At 43.3% G+C, this 19,264-nt stretch overlaps 1 protein-coding gene across 1 annotated transcript in view; it reads left to right on the forward strand.

Moving 5' to 3' along the window:
• csmd3b (CUB and Sushi multiple domains 3b) overlaps positions 1-19,264 on the forward strand; it is a 324,793-nt gene that overhangs the window by 103,497 nt on the left and 202,032 nt on the right. The window contains exon 4 of the mRNA XM_085446982.1: positions 18,900-19,107. Coding sequence (XP_085303108.1) covers positions 18,900-19,107 — 208 coding nt within the window. The remainder of the gene's footprint in view (positions 1-18,899; positions 19,108-19,264) is intronic.

The raw sequence follows: 19,264 nt of genomic DNA on the forward strand, positions 1-19,264 counted from the left end.
TCTGATCAGTCTTTGACCTTTCTCTAGTTTCTTCTTTTCCTTTTGCTTTTTGATGAAACACTTGATGTTTCTTGTGTTTCTTCAAACACACACACACACACACACACACACACACACACACACAACTACTGTCTTTCAAAATCTCACCAACTGGAAATTTATGGTTATATCTTTTTTTTCATTAGTCGGTTTATACTTCACCTTTTCTATCCATCTTGCTGATTGCATGTATACAGTAATCTTGTAATCAAAGAGGCTTCTTATCAGATATACTGGTTGCTGTAATACAATACAGTATGATAATACTGTGTAACACAGCCTATCCGGTCATTAAGTCTACATGTCTACATCTAATATAGCATGTCCTGACTGTGGGGTTTTGGAAACAAATTAAAACGTACAGCTCTGTTATCACTTCCAACATAAATGAAGACAGAAAACTAAACAGCAGTGACGTTTGTAGGGTTACTGAAGTTTGGCTAGCTGGTATATAATGATGTGCTACATAACCGCTAGCGACACAGCTATGTTAGCATAATATAAACAAGCTAACTTTTTTTCCACTCGATAAACGTTAACGTGAGTGTTCTCGGTGGTCAGGAACAAATGTAATCGCATGGCAGGATGCTTAAAAGGACCAAACTTCAGCCAGGAGAACAACTGAGATAATCTATCCACAATACGAGGTTAGTCATTCATATACTGCTGCATGGGCTGGGCTGTAGTTACATCCTAAGGTTTTAAAAACTGAGCTTAAATAAATGATTAGCGGTAATAAAAGCCGAGGGAGGTCAACAGTGATCACTGACTGTTTTAGGAGCTTTTTGAGATTAAATAGAAGAAAATACATAACATTAAACATGTTAACAACACAAAAGCCATATTAAACGCAGACTACTTTAGGCCCGGAAGTAGGATTCGTCACGTCATCACTTAACGACCGTATGGGTTCAAAAGCTCAACAAGTGGGAGTTTGAAAAGGCAGGTGAGTGAAGGATAGCTCTCACTAGTCATAATAATTGAACAGAAACAAAAAGAGCTTACATTTTGCGTGGTAGGTCAGTATTTCTGTAATGAGTAAGATCCATTAGCAGTGAACCAAAAAAGGTCAGAAACACATTGAGAATTATTGATATGGTAGTCCTTACATATGATGCGTGTATGTATTGATTACATAGGGCTAAGTATCAACTTTAGGGTAGTCCGCTGAGCCTTTATGGATGTGATAGATCTATAAAAGGACATGTTGCAGTCACCTTTTCGTTAAAGCCTGTTTAGACTATAGACGGACTGTCAGAAACTATTTGGAAGTGGCCATTTGAGGTTTTGTCTCATAAGCATTTTTGAGAGACTGTCAACACTAGAGACATGTGGCATTTTGCTATCAAATTCCTTGTGACAGTACCTTATTACAGTGACTATAGTTGGTGACAGTAATCTAATAAGTCTTTTTAGAAAGACACATCACTTTTCATAGTTTGTCATTTTTATTTCATTTTATGGTTTTATGTGTTTCATACTTGTATATGTCCTCTCTAATCCATCCATTATCTTAGAGACTATTTTTGTTCACCCACTGAAAGTTTAAAGGTAACCTATAAAGTTATCTTGTATGAATCCAAGCACATTCATGCAAGTGGGTGAATTCTAAATGTGATGCCAGTCAGCTTATTGCCAAACTGCAACCCTTCCTGATATTATTATTTAATTAAGCTGTAATGATTGCATTTGTTTCTACTTTGATTCAGCCCACAATAATATGTTTTCACCAATTATAATGTTTTTGATGCAACTTTGGCTAAAGTACTGTACACATTTGCATTATTGTCCTCCATCTCAGTGCAAAGAAACTTGCATCAAATCTCTCTCTCTGTATCATATATAAAGCTGAACAACGACACTCGATGACAGCGTTAACAACACTAACAAGTTTTGCGAGTACCTTTTAGCATGACGCTAAAGCAAGAAGCACCCTTGGCTTACCATACATTTTCAGCACGACTATTAAACTGCTAATCATCAATACATATGAGTCATTTAGTCATAATTAGGCTGTGTGTTTAACTGTGTTAAAAAAAAAACAATAGATAAAAGAAACTCAGAAATAGGAGTATTTCTGAGTAGTATAGGAAATAACAGAGCGAAAGAAATAGGATGTGAATGATTGAGTGGTAATACCGAATACGTCAAAACTTTAGGAGTTTGTCATTACAGTTAATAATTTATAAACTCTGTTTAATTACCGGATGAGAAAATGGATAAGACAGATTCATCCATCTCAATTCTGCTGTGAAGTATCATCCAGTCTCACTCTTTTTGTTCACCCACGCTGTTGTCATTTACTTCAACAAATCTTTAACTTCTGTGACCTTGCATTTTGCTTTTATTCAGACTTCTAAGCTCCCCAAAAGTCCTCGTGAAGCGTTCCTCAGTAAAACACTGAAATGTAGGCGATGCTGTCATTTATCATTGTCATTTTGTCGGAATATCATTTTAACTTCATCTGCTTGGTTCTTGGAGTGAAAAATGCTCACGTATATTCAGCAAAAGCCAAGTTATGCGATATCATCAATCTGAGGTAGAAGCTAAGTGGGGTAAGTAACAGGGGTCAAAGAGTAACATTTACAGGAGGAGGTAATCACAAAATAATGAGTTAATTTGCTATTTGTTACCAGGACTCCAAATATGATTCAGTAAGTCAGGGTCACACGATGACTGTAAGAATGATAATTACGATAGCAATCTATCTATCAATCTGTGCCGTCTCTCTTTATGTCTCAATCTGTTGATTTACCATTTTATCACTCTTCTGCCCTAATTGGTCTAAATGTCAGGGTGTTAGTTGACTGGCAGACAGCATCTGTTCTCTGATTTGTGGACAGATGGTGGGAGGAGTTGAAGGTCAGCGTGGTTATTAGTTGTGTGTGGGTGGGTGTGCGACCTAATCGCTGTAACTATTCATCGAAAATGTAATGCTGCCAAGAAGAGCAAAGCAACCAATATGTTTACAACAAGTTTTTGAAGGGTTACAGAAAAATATGACAGACGTAAGCGGGTGTAAAAAGGAGTAGTGGAACCCACACATACAAAGGACTGAATTTGAAGTTACTGAAGTCAAGTTACAAAGAAAGCTGCTTGCTATTAGTCATACAAAGCTGAATGTAGACATAAACATAATTTTACCTGAGTGCTAGGACCTGGCACATATGTGGGCATCACATTTTGGGTTGTCTAGACCAAAATACAAAGTTTTGCTGTACAGGGGCCTGATATCCACTTACGAGGACATTATACTGCCTCTGTTTTATCAAAATTTAAAACGAATGTTTTCATATGTGGTGCTAATTTTTCTTAGAAACAAAAATCGGATAAAAATAAAAATCTGGTGATTCTGTTTTTACATTCATCGGGTCCCAATATGCCCAAATATCAAAGAGGAATTAAAAATGCATGCCGTCTTAGGAGGTTAAAGAAACTCCTGCACCTCGTGGTCGCAAGCTTCAACTTATACAGAATCAAACAGAATTAAAGCAAGATAAATGTAAATCCCCCAAAACCTCTCCTAGAACATAAGTAAAGAAATGATTCAATATCTTAGTGACCGTCTCAAAAGCAAAGCTGGTGTTTCTATGACACAATGGTAGATTCTAGGTGTGAGCAGGATAAATTCTCTAAATAAGAAAAAAAACCAGGATGTTTTGCCTTTGACAAAAATAAAATGACTTTAGTCCACATGTTTGCTGCATTGCAGAATAGCTGCCAAATAACATGTGGCCAGATGGTGCAAACGCTTTTCTTTTTTTATGCATCACTTTCCATATGCACTTACAAATCAGCGCAAACATAATTTACTCAAAGAGTACATTAAGACAGGCATTGTTCCTGGAAGTTTTAAAGGTTAATATCGGGTTCCTTTGTGCTTCAGTGAACTGAAGGTTACCCTTTAAGAATAATCCTGTATCCTATTACACATGCTGCAATGCTGAAGCATCATCAAAGGGAAATGATGGTCATACTTCTTGTCGAGAGAAAAGAAAACAAGAATGAAACAAAAAGTGCAAACATAGAACATCTGCTCCGTTTGTAGGTAAGCCTGAAAAATAATCAGCTCTGTTATGTGAAATGAACAAATGGTTAAGATCCTGCAACAGGTAAACACAGAAAATCAAACATAAGCAAATATGTGGCACTGTGATTGTTAACCTTTTTTGCACTGGAAGTCATAGTCCCTTGAGTTGTATCACTTCTACTGAAGCACATATTCAAATGGCACTTAGTGTCACGGCTGCACAGCAGTCGTGTGGTGAATTGAGAAAAGGATCCAAGATGCAGGCACTGACTGGGGTGCGAGTGAAAATTTATTTGCAGAGGTGATAAAGTGACAAAACAGGAAGAGCAGAGCGGGGAGTAAACAAACCTAAACTGGGAAAACTAAAGAACAAAACTTAAACCAGACACTCACGGGAGGAGGAGCGAAATGCACAAAGAGAGATGGCAGAGAGACGCAGAATGAATACCAGGTAACAGAATAATGCAGACTGACATGGAGTTAAACAGACGACGCGACAGAGAGCACAGGAAAACACAGGGCTTAAATACACGGGGAGTAATCAGGGAATGGGCCACAGGAGGGAGACACAGCTGGGAGCAATAAGGCTAACGAGACAGGGGAGAGGTAAAACTGAACACACTGACATGAGACATGAACTTTCAGAATAAAACAGGAAACTAACAGACACAGAGAACCAGACCGGACACTGAACTTGACAGGCAGACTCATGAGCAGACACAATAACACCATGGACAGACAGAGGGAACACAGAGAAGTGGAAGCAGGCAGGCAAAGAACAGAAACCTAACAAATGGCAAAATCACAACAGAATACACACTCTGAATGAACAAAAGCATAAGGAACACAAAACACTGAGTCCTCAGACTCAGGACCATGACAGTACCCCCCCCTCAAGGGCTGGCACCAGACAGCCCAACAGAAACACAAAAACGGACCAAAGCCAAAAAAAAACCCCACGAACCAAAAAACAGAAAACGACCCGACCAGGGCGGGCGGTGGGGGTCCAGGACGGAGGGACATAGTCCGAAAAGGCCCAGACGGACAAGGTCAGGGGGCCGACCCGGAGGCCAAAACAGTTCAGTTCCGGGGGCCGACCGCGTGAAAGGCAGCAGCAGTGGGGCAGGTCCGGAGGCCGGCCACGCAGTAGGCAGTGGTGTGGAAACAGTTCTGGGGGCCGACCGTGCAGACGGCAACAGCGGCGTGGAAACAGCTCTGGGGGCCGACCGTGCGGACGGCAACAGCGGCGTGGAAACAAGTTCGGAGGCCGGCCACGTGGAAGGTAGTGGCGGCGTTCAGGAGGGCGTCCACAGTGGCGGAGATGCCCAACAAGCGGCCTGGCAGATGACCGACGATGTGGAGGTGGTAGTAGGGGACCTGAAGGCTGCGTGGCCCCTGCAGCCCCAGGCGAAGCGGAGGCTGGACCAGACGAGGCGGAGGCGGAGGCTGGACCAGACGAAGCTGATGAGGCTGATGAGGATGCGGAGGCTGGACCAGGCGAGGCTGATGAGTATGCTGGAGCCGGACCAGGCGAGGCTGATGAGTATGCTGGAGCCGGACCAGGCGAGGCTGATGAGGAGGCTGGAGCCGGACCAGGCGATGCTGATGAGGAGGCTGGAGCCGGACCAGGCGATGCTGATGAGGAGGCTGGAGCCGGACCAGACGAGGACGAAGCGGAGGCTGAAGCCGGACCAGACGAGGATGAAGCAGTGGCTGGACCAGACGAGGATGAAGCAGTGGCTGGACCAGACGAAGCAGCTGATGAGGATGAAGCAGTGGCTGGACCAGACGAAGCAGCTGATGAGGATGAAGCAGTGGCTGGACCAGACGAAGCAGCTGATGAGGATGAAGCAGTGGCTGGACCAGACGAGGATGAAGCAGTGGCTGGACCAGACGAGGATGAAGCAGTGGCTGGACCAGACGAGGATGAAGCAGTGGCTGGACCAGACGAGGATGAAGCAGTGGCTGGACCAGACGAAGCAGCTGATGAGGATGAAGCAGTGGCTGGACCAGACGAAGCAGCTGATGAGGATGAAGCAGTGGCTGGACCAGACGAAGCAGCTGATGAGGATGAAGCAGTGGCTGGACCAGACGAAGCAGCTGATGAGGATGCTGAGGCTGGACCAGGCGATGCTGAATCAGATGCTGGACCAGGCGATGCTGAAGCGGATGCTGGACCAGGCGATGCTGGACCAGGCGATGCTGAAGCGGATGCTGGACCAGATGCTGGACCAGGCGATGCTGATGAGGAAGCGGAAGCTGGACCAGGCGAGGGTGATGAGACTGCAGCTGGTGATGAGACTGCAGCTGAGGGCTGGACGGGCTCCTCAGGCCCCCCAGCTGACGAGGCAGAAGGCTGGACGGGCTCCTCGGGCCCCCCAGCTGACGAGGCAGATGGCTGGACGGGCTCCTCGGGCCCCCCAGCTGACGAGGCAGAAGGCTGGACGGGCTCCTCGGGCCCCCCAGCAAAAACAGTCTCAGAACCAGTGGGCACTAAAGCCCCTGGCACACACAGGACAGAACCAGCAGGTGCGGAGACCTCTGGCAGAGACAGAAAAGAACCAGCAGGCACGCGGGCCTCTGGCAGGGACGCAACAGAACCAGCAGGCACACGGGCCTCTGGCAGGGACGCAACAGAACCAGCAGGCGCACGGGCCTCTGGCAGGGACGCAACAGAACCAGCAGGCGCACGGGCCTCTGGCAGGGACAGAACAGAACCAGCAGGCGCACGGGCCTCTGGCAAACACATGGCAGACTGCAGCTGCACAGAGCATTGGGTCTGCTCAGGCAGCGACGGCCGGGTGTGGTCCTCAGCTGGCTTCTTAACCGCCAGGGGTCCTGAGTCTGCTGGGGGCTGAGACCCAGCCTCTGGGGAGGCCCTGGGGCGAGTAACAGTCTCTAAATTAGCCAGTTTCTGAGAAACTAGAGTGGTTTTAATGCATTTGTCTCTCCGCTCAAAATGGGTGCTAGGAACGAGATTCAAAATGGGTGGCACAGACACAGCCTCCAGTATGGAGGGAACGGGTGATCGGGCTAATGGCATAGATGCAGGCTGGGCTAATGAACTGGCTAAAGGCTGATGTACTGGTTGAAGTGAGACTGGAGTTGGTGGTGGAGTGGATGAAACACAGTCAGCTACTGTGATGGATGTTTTGAAAATGCCAACTTGTGAGAGGTCAGTTACCACGAAGGTAGGTAAACGCCGTGTACTGTCTTTACCCTCCCCATGAACGGCCCCAGAAAACACAGTCCCAGAAGCACCAGCGTCCTTAAAACTCACCACAGCTGGTCGCACAGGAGTCCCTGAATCCGGCTGTGGGGTGAAGCGTCGGTGGCGAGAATGTTTCCTCCCCACCGCTGACGGCTCCGACAGGCAGGGAAAAACCTCTGGGGGGTCGGGCCGTGAAACCTCCGGTGGGTGAATCTGAGACGGATGCTTTGTGGCGGTCGTAGTCCATTGTTGCTGGGCACAATTGGCTACTTCCCGAGCTTGCACCGCTTCCTGGGCTTTATGCAGCTCAGCGATTAAGTCTGTAAATCCCCGGACCTGGTGGAGATAGGGATTTCCGGCCAGGATTGCCTCAACGGCATTTATCCCCACAACTTTCGCTCATGCATTGGAGGTGTGGGTTACCCAGTCCACCAGGCGTAGGGCACGTGTGAGGTCGCTCTCCCCGGCCAAGACCGCTGGATCCATCTTGTGGTCGCGTCGTACTGTCACGGCTGCACAGCAGTCGTGTGGTGAATTGAGAAAAGGATCCAAGATGCAGGCACTGACTGGGGTGCGAGTGAAAATTTATTTGCAGAGGTGATAAAGTGACAAAACAGGAAGAGCAGAGCGGGGAGTAAACAAACCTAAACTGGGAAAACTAAAGAACAAAACTTAAACCAGACACTCACGGGAGGAGGAGCGAAATGCACAAAGAGAGATGGCAGAGAGACGCAGAATGAATACCAGGTAACAGAATAATGCAGACTGACATGGAGTTAAACAGACGACGCGACAGATAGCACAGGAAAACACAGGGCTTAAATACACGGGGAGTAATCAGGGAATGGGCCACAGGAGGGAGACACAGCTGGGAGCAATAAGGCTAACGAGACAGGGGAGAGGTAAAACTGAACACACTGACATGAGACATGAACTTTCAGAATAAAACAGGAAACTAACAGACACAGAGAACCAGACCGGACACTGAACTTGACAGGCAGACTCATGAGCAGACACAATAACACCATGGACAGACAGAGGGAACACAGAGAAGTGGAAGCAGGCAGGCAAAGAACAGAAACCTAACAAATGGCAAAATCACAACAGAATACACACTCTGAATGAACAAAAGCATAAGGAACACAAAACACTGAGTCCTCAGACTCAGGACCATGACACTTAGATAGATTAGATCTACTGCAGAATTATAAAGTTAATCAGCTTGCAGCCATTGTTCATTGTTAAATTTGGCTGTTCCCCAGGTTTCCACAGAACATTACTTAAAAACTAGAACGAGAAATTAAAACGTCAGAAGTCACATGTTACATTAATTATAGACTGTCTGCTAAACTAAAGGATTTTAAGAGGTATATGTCAGCGGAATCACTGGATCAGTTGTATCCCAAGCATATTCAGGCAAGCGAAATTGGGCAGTTAAAGCAGTACAATCAATCTATTTAATCAATAAATGGAGATAAAAAAGCAACTTTCTCACAGAGGATTTGCTAAGTAAGTAACACAGGACGGCAATCAGCAAAGCTTTTGTCTAAAGAAGGCTGTAAGTAAAGGGGCAATGATCTCTAAACCACTTAACCTGGGAGAGGGGGACAAGGTCAGTCATTTGAGGTGGACTGAGACACACTGGCTTTTCTAAGTAGATGAACAATAGTCCTGTTTACTGATTGATCCAAAACATGGTTTGTTGAGGGTGCTAAGGGTGTAATGAAGAGAGGGAGGAAATGGGATACTACATCAAAACCACAAATGGTGGTTATAATAATGCCACCTGCACACCTCTACAGACACCTGGCCTCAACCTTTTCAAAATACTGTTTTTAGCCCATCCTTAGCTAATTTAGTTATGTATAGATTATAAAACTGTTTTATCTTTGCAACGGCAATTTGTGATGGATTTAGGTGGAAAACTGAATGTGAGACTTTGTGCTTAAAATAAAGGGAGGGGGCAAGTTGCATTTTATTTTGTAGATCCTCAGTAAAAATAGGTTGCATTGGAATGTTTATTTTTTTTATTTCCAAATGAGATTGTGTGAGTTTAAAGTTGCATTTATGTAGTTATTTTCATTGTAAAGCTTATATGCTCAATGATGCTGGACTCTATCCAAAAGCTAAGTTGAATTCTGTTCACAATACCAAAGTTTCTCTTAGTTTGGCAGACGCAATGCCATTGCGTCTGCCAAACTAAGAGAGGGCAATGGCATTGCCTGTGAGGTCTTATTCTTATACATCCATATCCACTTAACGGGCTCTGGCATGACTGAATTGTGAAAGTGACATTGAGACCGCGAGTGAAATTGCGTCCTCTGTATAGTTAGGCAACAAGGCACACAGAGTACAGCTGTGTGATGAAGATCATGTGGTAATGTTTCAGAGCAGAGGCTAATTACTTATACATAACTACCTAACCCTAACCCATTTATGTGGACGTATACCTGTATATTTCATGTGTATTCGGTCATTTATAGTAGGTAAGCTTAGGTATGAAAGGTATAGTAGGGGTGGTGAGAGAGAAAGAAGGGTGGCTATATATTCGACTTTACAGTACAAGGGTGGGGGCAAGATGTTGATGGATGGGTGGATGGATGTAGATAAGAGAGCAGAAGGGATGGATGGATACAGCCTGAAGACAGAGGGAAAGAGAGGATGATGTAGATGGCCCATAATCCTTAGAGGCTGACAGCACACGGGGTCTTCTGTGATTGAAGTCTGTGTGAGTGTGTGTGTGTGTGTCTGTGCGCAAATCTGATGGTGATAGTGATCTGCCTATCAAAGTGATGCAGGAAAGGAGATGGAGTTATGGGACAGAAGGAAGGAAAGGGGGTGGAGGGGTTGCGGGGGGTGGGGGAGGTGGGATAGACAGTGAAAGGAGGGGAGAGGAAGAGATGAGGCCAGAAAAGCCATTAAACGTAAAATCAATCAGCAGAAAGACAGCGCGAGAGAGTAAGAGATGGAGAGTGAAAAGCAAAGGGAGTAAGATCTTAAAGAAAGACACAGGGAGACAGAGAGGGATAAAGAAGGAATCCTCAGATGACTGCGATATTGATGACAGCACAGTAGGGAAGACAGGATGAATGCATGGGAGAGAGGGAAGCAGGATAAGGAGGCTAAGAACGAGTGATCAAAGCACCCCGGGCCATGTGAGAGAGAGTGAGATGGAGAGTTGGAGGGTGAGGGGGATGATGAGGAAGGAGATGGTAGAGTGAGTGGGGATGAATTTGAAAAAGAGAATGAAGTATAAAGTGTGTGTGTGTGCGTGTGTCGGTGTTGGTGGGTGGGGGCTTAAGCTGTTTTCACATACGAACTGGAAAATCAGGTTGGGACATTGTCTGAAAATGTCCTTTCTCACAAACCTTCTGATGTGTTACTGTACTGGTTTGGTCCTTGAAGGACACAGACTGAACACTCGCTAGCTGTAAATTCATCGGACATTACTTGTGCTGTTCTCACACTATTGGACATCACACTAGAGAGCTCGACAGTTAAAGACTGTTGAATATCTGATCTGACCGCGTTAGACATTTGTGTTCTCACATGCACTGCTGATGTGTAATGTCTGGACAAGTTTGGGACTGCAGCGCGTGGGAGAAACAGCTTAAATGAGCCGAGGGCAGTGGAGGACATGCACTGTTTTACTACGAAAAATAATCTTCATGCAGCAAAGGGAAGAGGAGGGGTGTATAGCAAGCGGAGACCAGTAGGGAAGAAAAGAGAGATGGTGTTACAACAACAACCCAGAGAGGGAGCGAGAGGTGGAAAGGCAAAGAAAAGGCCAGTACCAACTCACTGATGTGATAAGAAATGAAGGCAACATGGCAAACACTACCTCTCTTTCCCTCTCACACGCTAACACATAAAGCACCCTCTTCCATACACACACACACACGCACACACGCACACTTTCCCTCCTCCTGTGGGTCAGTGCAAGTGCACTGGGGCATGAGTATGTGTTGCGCCTCCCCAGGTTACTGTCTGAAATAAAAGCGGAGAAGAGATCACAGCAGTGCACACAGACAGCAAAGCAGTCTCTGCCTATAGATTTATTTAGGTTGATCCTCCGTGATGGGATCATAAGACATTTCTTCATGGTTCTTTGTGAATCTCTCACCTAGAGCTGGGCGATAGAACGATAACGATATGTATCGCGATATAACTTTTACTCGATAGAGAAATTAAGCTATCGCGATAGACCCCGCCGCTCTTGTTCCCCCCCCCCCCAAAAAAAAGGTCAGCCAATCCAAATTAAGTAGCGCAGAGCCGAACCAATCACAGCCGCAGCGTCACGTCGCGTGACTTGTTACGTACAGCACAAGTGCCAAGCCGCGCGTGTGTTTGTTTGGGAAGCAGCCAGCGGGTAATGGAGGAAATGAGTGTGCCAACTAGAAAAATCAACCGAGCGTGACCGAAGAGAAAACAGATGATGGTTCCAATGCCGGAGAGATTGTCGAACGGAAGAGCCATAGAAGTTCCGTAGTGTGAAGGTATTTCGGCTATTTCAAGTCTGACAAAAAACAGAGTAGCGTGCACTGTAAATTGTGCCGAAAGCAAGTCTGGAAATACAATAAACTGGTGCATGCGTCACACTGTGCGCCACGTTATTGTTTCGGTGAAATGAATTTCTACAATACTGTTACTGTTAATTCTACTCTCTGCAGTGTTTAAATGCTTACATATACACAAAGTTACTGTCCCTCCACACATACGACTCTGTTCTGCTTCTATGCCCCAGCTTTGTTTACTTTTTCCCACCGAGGCTTCTAGACTTCTGATTGGCCAACATTTCTGCACGGTTAGGAATCTAGCGCCACCTGCTGCTTTGGCATGTTCATAGCAGCGTTTTCCTTCATTTCTGCCTTTATGTGTGGACGGGATTATTTTTTAAAACGAAAACGGAAAATCTCCGTTTTCAAAAATACCCGTGTACGTGTGGACGTAGCCTCAGTCTCTGACTGGAAGCGCTAATTCGTCATTCGGCTTTTGTCAGACTAAAGTAACTGTTAAAACTGTTTGAAAAGCTCAGCTATACAACAAGGAGAGATTGAGAATTTCCTTTTAGTTCTCAGTTTATTTGATATTGACAATCGTCATTTGCACTTTTTTTCTATACATAAGCCTTTTGTCTAACATTCACACGCACACTAAATGATTGGAGGCAACTGGGGGTTCAGGATCTTGCCCGAGGATACTTCGACTGGAGAACCTGGAGAATTGATCCACTAACCTGTACTACCTCCTGAGCCACAGCCTTCCCCACAGTAGTTACTGCTGTTGCCTCACAGCAAGGGGTTCAAATCCAGCCTGGGGTCTTTCTGTAGGTGATTGTAGGTGATTCTAAATTGACCATAGGTGTGAAAGTGAGCGTGGATGGCTATTTGTCTGTGTTAACCCTGCAACAGACTGATGACCTGTCCAGGGTGTACTCTACCTCTCGCCCCATGACAGCTGGAATAGGCTCCTGTGACCCTGGTTTAGATAAGCAGAAGAAAATGGATGGATAGATAAGATATGATCTGGAAATAACCATAGCTCTTGATATAATAGCTTTAGGCTGACTGTTACAGACAGGTGTTGGTTCAATCTTAACAGCGTTTTTAATTGATATTTAAAAAATAATCATTATCAGTCACTTCTACTAATAATGTAATAATCAACCACATTTATTTTTTGTGTTCAAGTGAGCTTATGTGTTGCCTGTAGGTGCAGCAATCTCTGTGTTCCTTCATTATCAGGAAATATTAAATTAAAAGCTTAACTGATTTACAATCTTGATCAGACTCATTTGTAATAAAATTCTATTTTCGATCTCACTGAAGTTGTTGGCTCAAAATGAAATAATAAAGCTAGTTAGTTTTGGGCATTGTACAGAACAGAGTTGCCTAACCAGAACATATGGCCCTTTATCACTGGTGATTGATGACACAGCCGCTCGTATCATCAGCTGGCGCGAAGGTCAAGAACATTTTTTGACAATTTCACAGCAGTACAATAGAGGCGATGAGTAACTTTTAACTGCAGTAAGCCAAGGCAAATGCAAACGGAGGAGAGACGCTCTGGCAGCTAATAATGAGATCCCAAGTGCTGTCTGGTGTAGTCACCCAAAGGTGTTGTTCCAAGGCATCTTTTGTCTTGGTCAGTGTCGGAGGATTGATGTGCTAGATTGCATCACATACTCCTGAAGTACAACCTTTAAGGCTTAACATTCTCAAGAGAGCTGTTTGATGAGGGGAAATAGAAATGTTTGATAACGTTTCATGACAAAGTGTTGAGCCTGCAGTTATAGGAAAAAAAATGTGATTGAATGATGTTAAACTTTTTTTGACCGGCGTATTGAAAGAGATAAATGAATCATTGCAGGTCTTTGAAGAACATTATGTAATTTCTGAAAGTGAAAATAATTATATGCAACCTTTATCTGAGAAGACGTGATAAAGCATTCCTTTTATACTGCAGCTGAGATAGACCAGGGAGCGGTAGGAGATGTAAGGTTAGGCACGGTAATATTTAACACTGTCACACAGATGTGTCATTATGATTGATCAGGCAGGAGCAAGCAGTATCCAAAATTAGCAGGTGCAACAAGGAAATCTGACTAGTTTCATGCCATGTCTGCTGCACACTAACAGAAGGTAATCAGAGTTGGCTATAGGTGTCACACCCTCCCCTGTGAACACGCAACAAATGTCTCTTTTTATTAGAGCAGCTGCTCCTGAAGCGGTCTCTGACCAGGCCTGCCATTACTAGATGACACACAACAGAATTAGTGAGGATCCTAAATGCATCATGTGTCAGCTAAAATGATGGCTTTCATAATGAGTTACAGGCTCCATATTTTCATACAATAATGATAAATTTGTAAAAAGGCTTTTGTCAAAGCATCTAACAGCAAGCTTTGACAATAAACAATATAATATTCATAGTATATACAGTGCTCTGAAAAATGTGTTTGCCCCTCTCTGATTTCTTATTTGTCGCACTTACATGTTTCAGATCATCAAAAAAATGATATTAGACAAAGATGTGCAGTTTTTCTATTCTGCTGTGGGAAAAAGTAATTGTCCTTGGTTGTTCAATCATGAATTAACTGTGATGAGACACATGTTTTGAAAAAAACTGAGTCCAGCATCATGAGCCACTCCCAGGTCTGATTACTGCCAGACTTGTTTAATCAAGAAACCACTTAAACAGAAACTGTCTGACAAAGTGAAGTAGCCTAAAAGAGCTCAAAAAGGAACACATAATGCACTATCCAGAGCAATTTCTAAGTCTTTGGGACTCTACTGAATCACACTGAGAGGCATTATTAACACATGGAGGAAACTGGTGAACCTTCCCAGGAGCGGCCAGCCTTGCAAAATTACTCCAACAGTGAATCAATGGCTCATCCAAGATGTCCCAAAAGACCCCAGAACAACATCTAAAGAACTTTAGGCCTCACTTGCCTCAGTTAAGGTCAGAGTTCACGGTTCAACAATAAGAAAGAGACTCGGCATAAATGGCATCCATGGGAGAGTTGGACCAAAAAGAACACAAAGGGTTGTCTCACATTTGGCAAAAAACATCAGCAACTCGACCTTTGAGTGTCTTAAAATAAACAAAATGAAGGTTTTGAAGTGTCGTACTCAAAATCCAGAATTAAATCAGATCGAGATGGTTTGGTATGACTTTAAACAGTTCGGCCATGCTTGAAAACCCCCCAGTGTGGCTTAATTATAACAATTCTGCAAAGAAGAGTGGGACAAAAATTCTCCATAACAATGTGAAAGACGTATTGCCAGCTACCACAGAAGCTTGATTGCAGTTTTTCCAGCCATGTGTAGCACAATCAGTCATTAGGTTTAGGGGGCAATTACTTTTTTACATTGGGCCAGTTAGGTTTGGATAACCGTTTCCCATCTGAGAAATCATAATTTACAAATTGCAATTTGTATTTACTCTGGATATCTTTGTTCAATATGAAAATTAGTTGCTTGGATGATCTGAAATGTGAAAGTGTGATAAATATACAGAAAATGCACCACAGCACTGTATGAAATAACACTGTCTTTTGTTATATGTAGTCAATAATACTATAGTTTTCGTTCGGATGCTAACTGGCAGACAGCTTCCAGCTCTTTTAAATCACTTTCTTGTCTGTGGTTTGTGAAGTGCTGCAGCAGCAAAACTTTATTTGATGTGAGCTGCTGCCTCCAATCATCACACAGCACACTGCTGGGATGTTTTTCAGGGAGTGCTGCAAACTCATCAATTCTAGATTCAGTTTAATTTGTCTGAATCCTACGTTTTTAACATCTCTATATGGACACATGTTCTTGCAAATAAGATAACTTATGGTTTTGGTTATTGCATTTGACTCTGTGGAGTTATCAGCTCATGTGCTCTGGAGACTAGCGTTGTTGTTACTGGTCTTAAATTGACTGCTTGTGCACCTTCCTTTACTGTGACTGCGAGTGCCATTTATCTTTGTTTTGACAAGGTGTCGCTTTTAAAAGTGAGTTATAAAGTTTTCGCTACTTCGAGTATACAGGGGTGTGGGATATGTTTTGCAAACTGTAGATGTTTGATGCATCTTACATTGCTTCGGTACTGAAACTGGCCAGCGAGCTACTTCTGGATGCCTAATAATAAGCTCAGGAGATACTAATAAGGGAGGCTGTGCGACTCATACACAGGGGACACAAACAGGAAAATGCTGTTTTGCTATCTTAAAACAATTGTTCTTTAATATCCAAATTTTTATTATTTTTTAAGGAAGTCAGACACATCGGACAAATATAGTTGCTACATCCTAGTTTACCGTAGTAACATTTACTGCATTCATTTAAATCGAGCATTTATATTAAAGCACACAATTTTATATTCTGCAGATCAATGCAAGCTTCTTTTTTTTCCTTTTACAAGTTAATTTCCTTTTGCTCAATAAAACGCACATCAGTGCACCTTGAGGATATTCCACCTGTCTGTCAGCCGTCACATCACTAAGCCGGAGGGCTGGTGGAGGTGTGTGCGTGGGCGTGCACGTCTGCCTGTATGTGTGCGTGGCTGCAGGTGTGTGTCCACTGGTGCTCGTGGACGCCCTGCTGTTGTCATGATAAACCAGTGACAGCTGTCATCCTGCAAGCAGCTCATTCCCATGGTGTGGAAACAGGCACACGCACACACACACACACACATACAATTACACAAGCATACGCATACACAAACAGATCACTGTTCATTGCACTCCTGCAAATGTGATGGGGTCTCAGCAGGTCTTGGTTCGGTGTGTTGGGTCATTTACACAAATCTCCTTACCTGTCGAGCTGAGGAATGAGAGTCTGCCTGGATAACTGAATGGTCTGTCTGTCAGTGCCTGCCCTGCCTGCCTGCCTGCTTGTCTGTCTGTCTGTCTATTTGTATGACTGACAGGTTCAAGGGCCTGTGTGAATTGTGTTAAATTAATAAATTGTTAACAAATTAATAATGCATGTCTGTGCTTCATTCTCAGCACATCAGCACCTGTAGTTCGGGACAATGCACAACATTTTATTTCCATCTCAGCAAATGTGGAACACCGCTTAATGTTTTGACACAGGCACCATTACTAATGACACAGAATCAGTGGAAATGTGTATTGTTCCTAACTTCATACTCTGATCTATTAAAAAAAGGAGTCTGGGTCTATTTTAAAATTCATTTTAACCACTTATTTGATTCATTCTGTTTCTCATTTCCTATCTGGTGCTGTTTGCACCAACACTTTGCCTAATTCAATCTGATCTCTATTTTTGTTTGCTTGTTTGTTTCACTATATTTCTGTTTGTCTCTATTTGTTCCTATCTATTTATGTTCCCCTGTTAGCCTCTTTGTATTTCCTGTCTCTACTCAGTGTTCTGTCCGATTTCTAGTATCTTTTAGTAACGTTTCTATTCATTTCTATGGGTCACCATCTGTTGCTAGAGTCTGTGAGTCTTTGACCAAAGTTATTCTCTTCACCCATCCTGTGGGTGGAGCGTGGTTTGGTCCCTACCTTATCTCTGTCATCTGTACATGCATCCCCCCCGGGGCAGCACTGCCTGGATGAGCCAGAAAAAGCGTGCATGTATACCTGACAGTGCCTGTCTACACTCTTGTAAAGGATATGTCTTTTTCACTATATCAGTGAGTGCAGTTTAAGGGACGCGCATTTGGTATTCCTCTGTCGTGTCTGAAACTGAACTATGTCAACATGGGAATTCCATTTAATTGAGCAAATTGCACTTGCTGGTATGTACGAAAACGCATGTCTGCTTTAAGAGTGTGCTACATGCAGTATTGCCTCTTTTATGTATATAACTATAAATTATACAGGTATAATTTATACCATGTTTAAAGTTTGACGCTCTCCGGAAAAAAAGGTTCAACATTGTATCTTTTCTCACTGTGATACTGGCAAGGCTCAATTTGCTTTTGATAAATACTGTTTAAAATGCAAAAAATAAGCATTTTCTTTGTAATATCCTGAAATGAATTGGGTATTTAAAACATATGTGTAGATAAAAGTATTTTGAAAAAGTGAATTGAGCACACTCTTCTGAAATAAGCTCCCATACAGCCAATGTCCCAGTGACAGAACAAGGTCCAATGTAGTATGTTTTTTTTCTCACTGAGTGTATCTGTATAAATTATATGTGTATAATTTATGCCGTGTGCACAGCGCAATCCATGTGTCTTTATCTGTTATACAATAATCAGTACTACTGTCAATTTGACAATGCTCGAAATCAGATGTGATCACCAATTAAAGAAAATCAGGCAAATCGATTTTCACATCTGTTCCATATGTTTTGAACCAAATCAAGGTTTAATTGAAAGATTAACTTTAAAAAAGCCAATTGGGAAACATTTGAATCTAAAGTTCCTAGGTGGTGATTGGAGGAGACGAGAGCGGAGCTCAGGAATTGGAGAAACTGGAAACTTACCCTATTATTGGAGGAGAGGACAGCAGCTCTGGGTGTGACAGGAACTGCAGCCTAACCCTTAAACCCCACTTCTAATTCTAACTGGCTAAAAAAAGCAATAATTTTCTATGACATGTACAGACTTAAAGGCAGATAACTTATAGTCCATAAAGGGCTGTTCAGAGTATCTACTGTACGTGCTAATTTTCATATCTGAAATGCAATGTGAGAGCTCCATATTTCCAAAATATGGTTTTAACATGACTTTACAGTTGATGTGTCATGAGAAAGTTATCCATCTCTAACAATCCAGACACAGCATAACAATCACACTGTAGAGAAAAGAGTGAACCTGTAAGACTAAAAATTACAGTGACTGAGAAAAATCACTTCTTAGAGGGAGAGAGTTGGGGAGTTGGGCTGGCTGAACTTTAATCTGTAAGATTGATTAAGAAATAATGTTAGCTATATTGAGAATGAGATCTTAATTGCTAATTTGGTAAACAGACAGAATCGATTATACTAAATTGTCGATTGTCTCACCCAGTCTAATATAGCTGTGAAAATTAAAACAATTTATTCCAAAAGCAAGAAATTCAATTAAAAAAAAAAAAAAAAGTCCGCCCCTCGGTCCCTCCTCCTCTCCCTAATCCAGGTTTTCTATTTGTCACTCTGATTTGATTGACAGCTGAGGACACATGTGGGGGCACTGTGAGGGGCGGCAGTGGGGTGGTGACCAGTCCCGGTTACCCCGGCAACTATGGTAACCAAGCCGACTGTACTTGGATCCTATTGGCCGAACCTGGAGACACCATCTCTGTCATCTTTACAGACTTCCAGACAGAGGAAAAGTATGACTATCTGGAAGTGGAGGGATCTGAACCACCAACCATTTGGTGAGTCGTTGTATTCACTTTGCCATGCATGTGTTTATGTCCCCATCAAGGTATTGCTGGGAAAAAGAATTGCTGACTTCTTAAGTTGCAGTCGTTAATTGCAGAATGAAAACGACCTACAATTTAGTGTTAAATTGGGAGAAAAAGAGGTGCATGC

Source organism: Copadichromis virginalis, linkage group LG22 (assembly GCF_057382275.1).
Source record: "Copadichromis virginalis isolate Kocher_CV1m ecotype Utaka linkage group LG22, C_Virginalis_male_GT1.1, whole genome shotgun sequence".
Taxonomy (NCBI): domain Eukaryota; kingdom Metazoa; phylum Chordata; class Actinopteri; order Cichliformes; family Cichlidae; genus Copadichromis; species Copadichromis virginalis.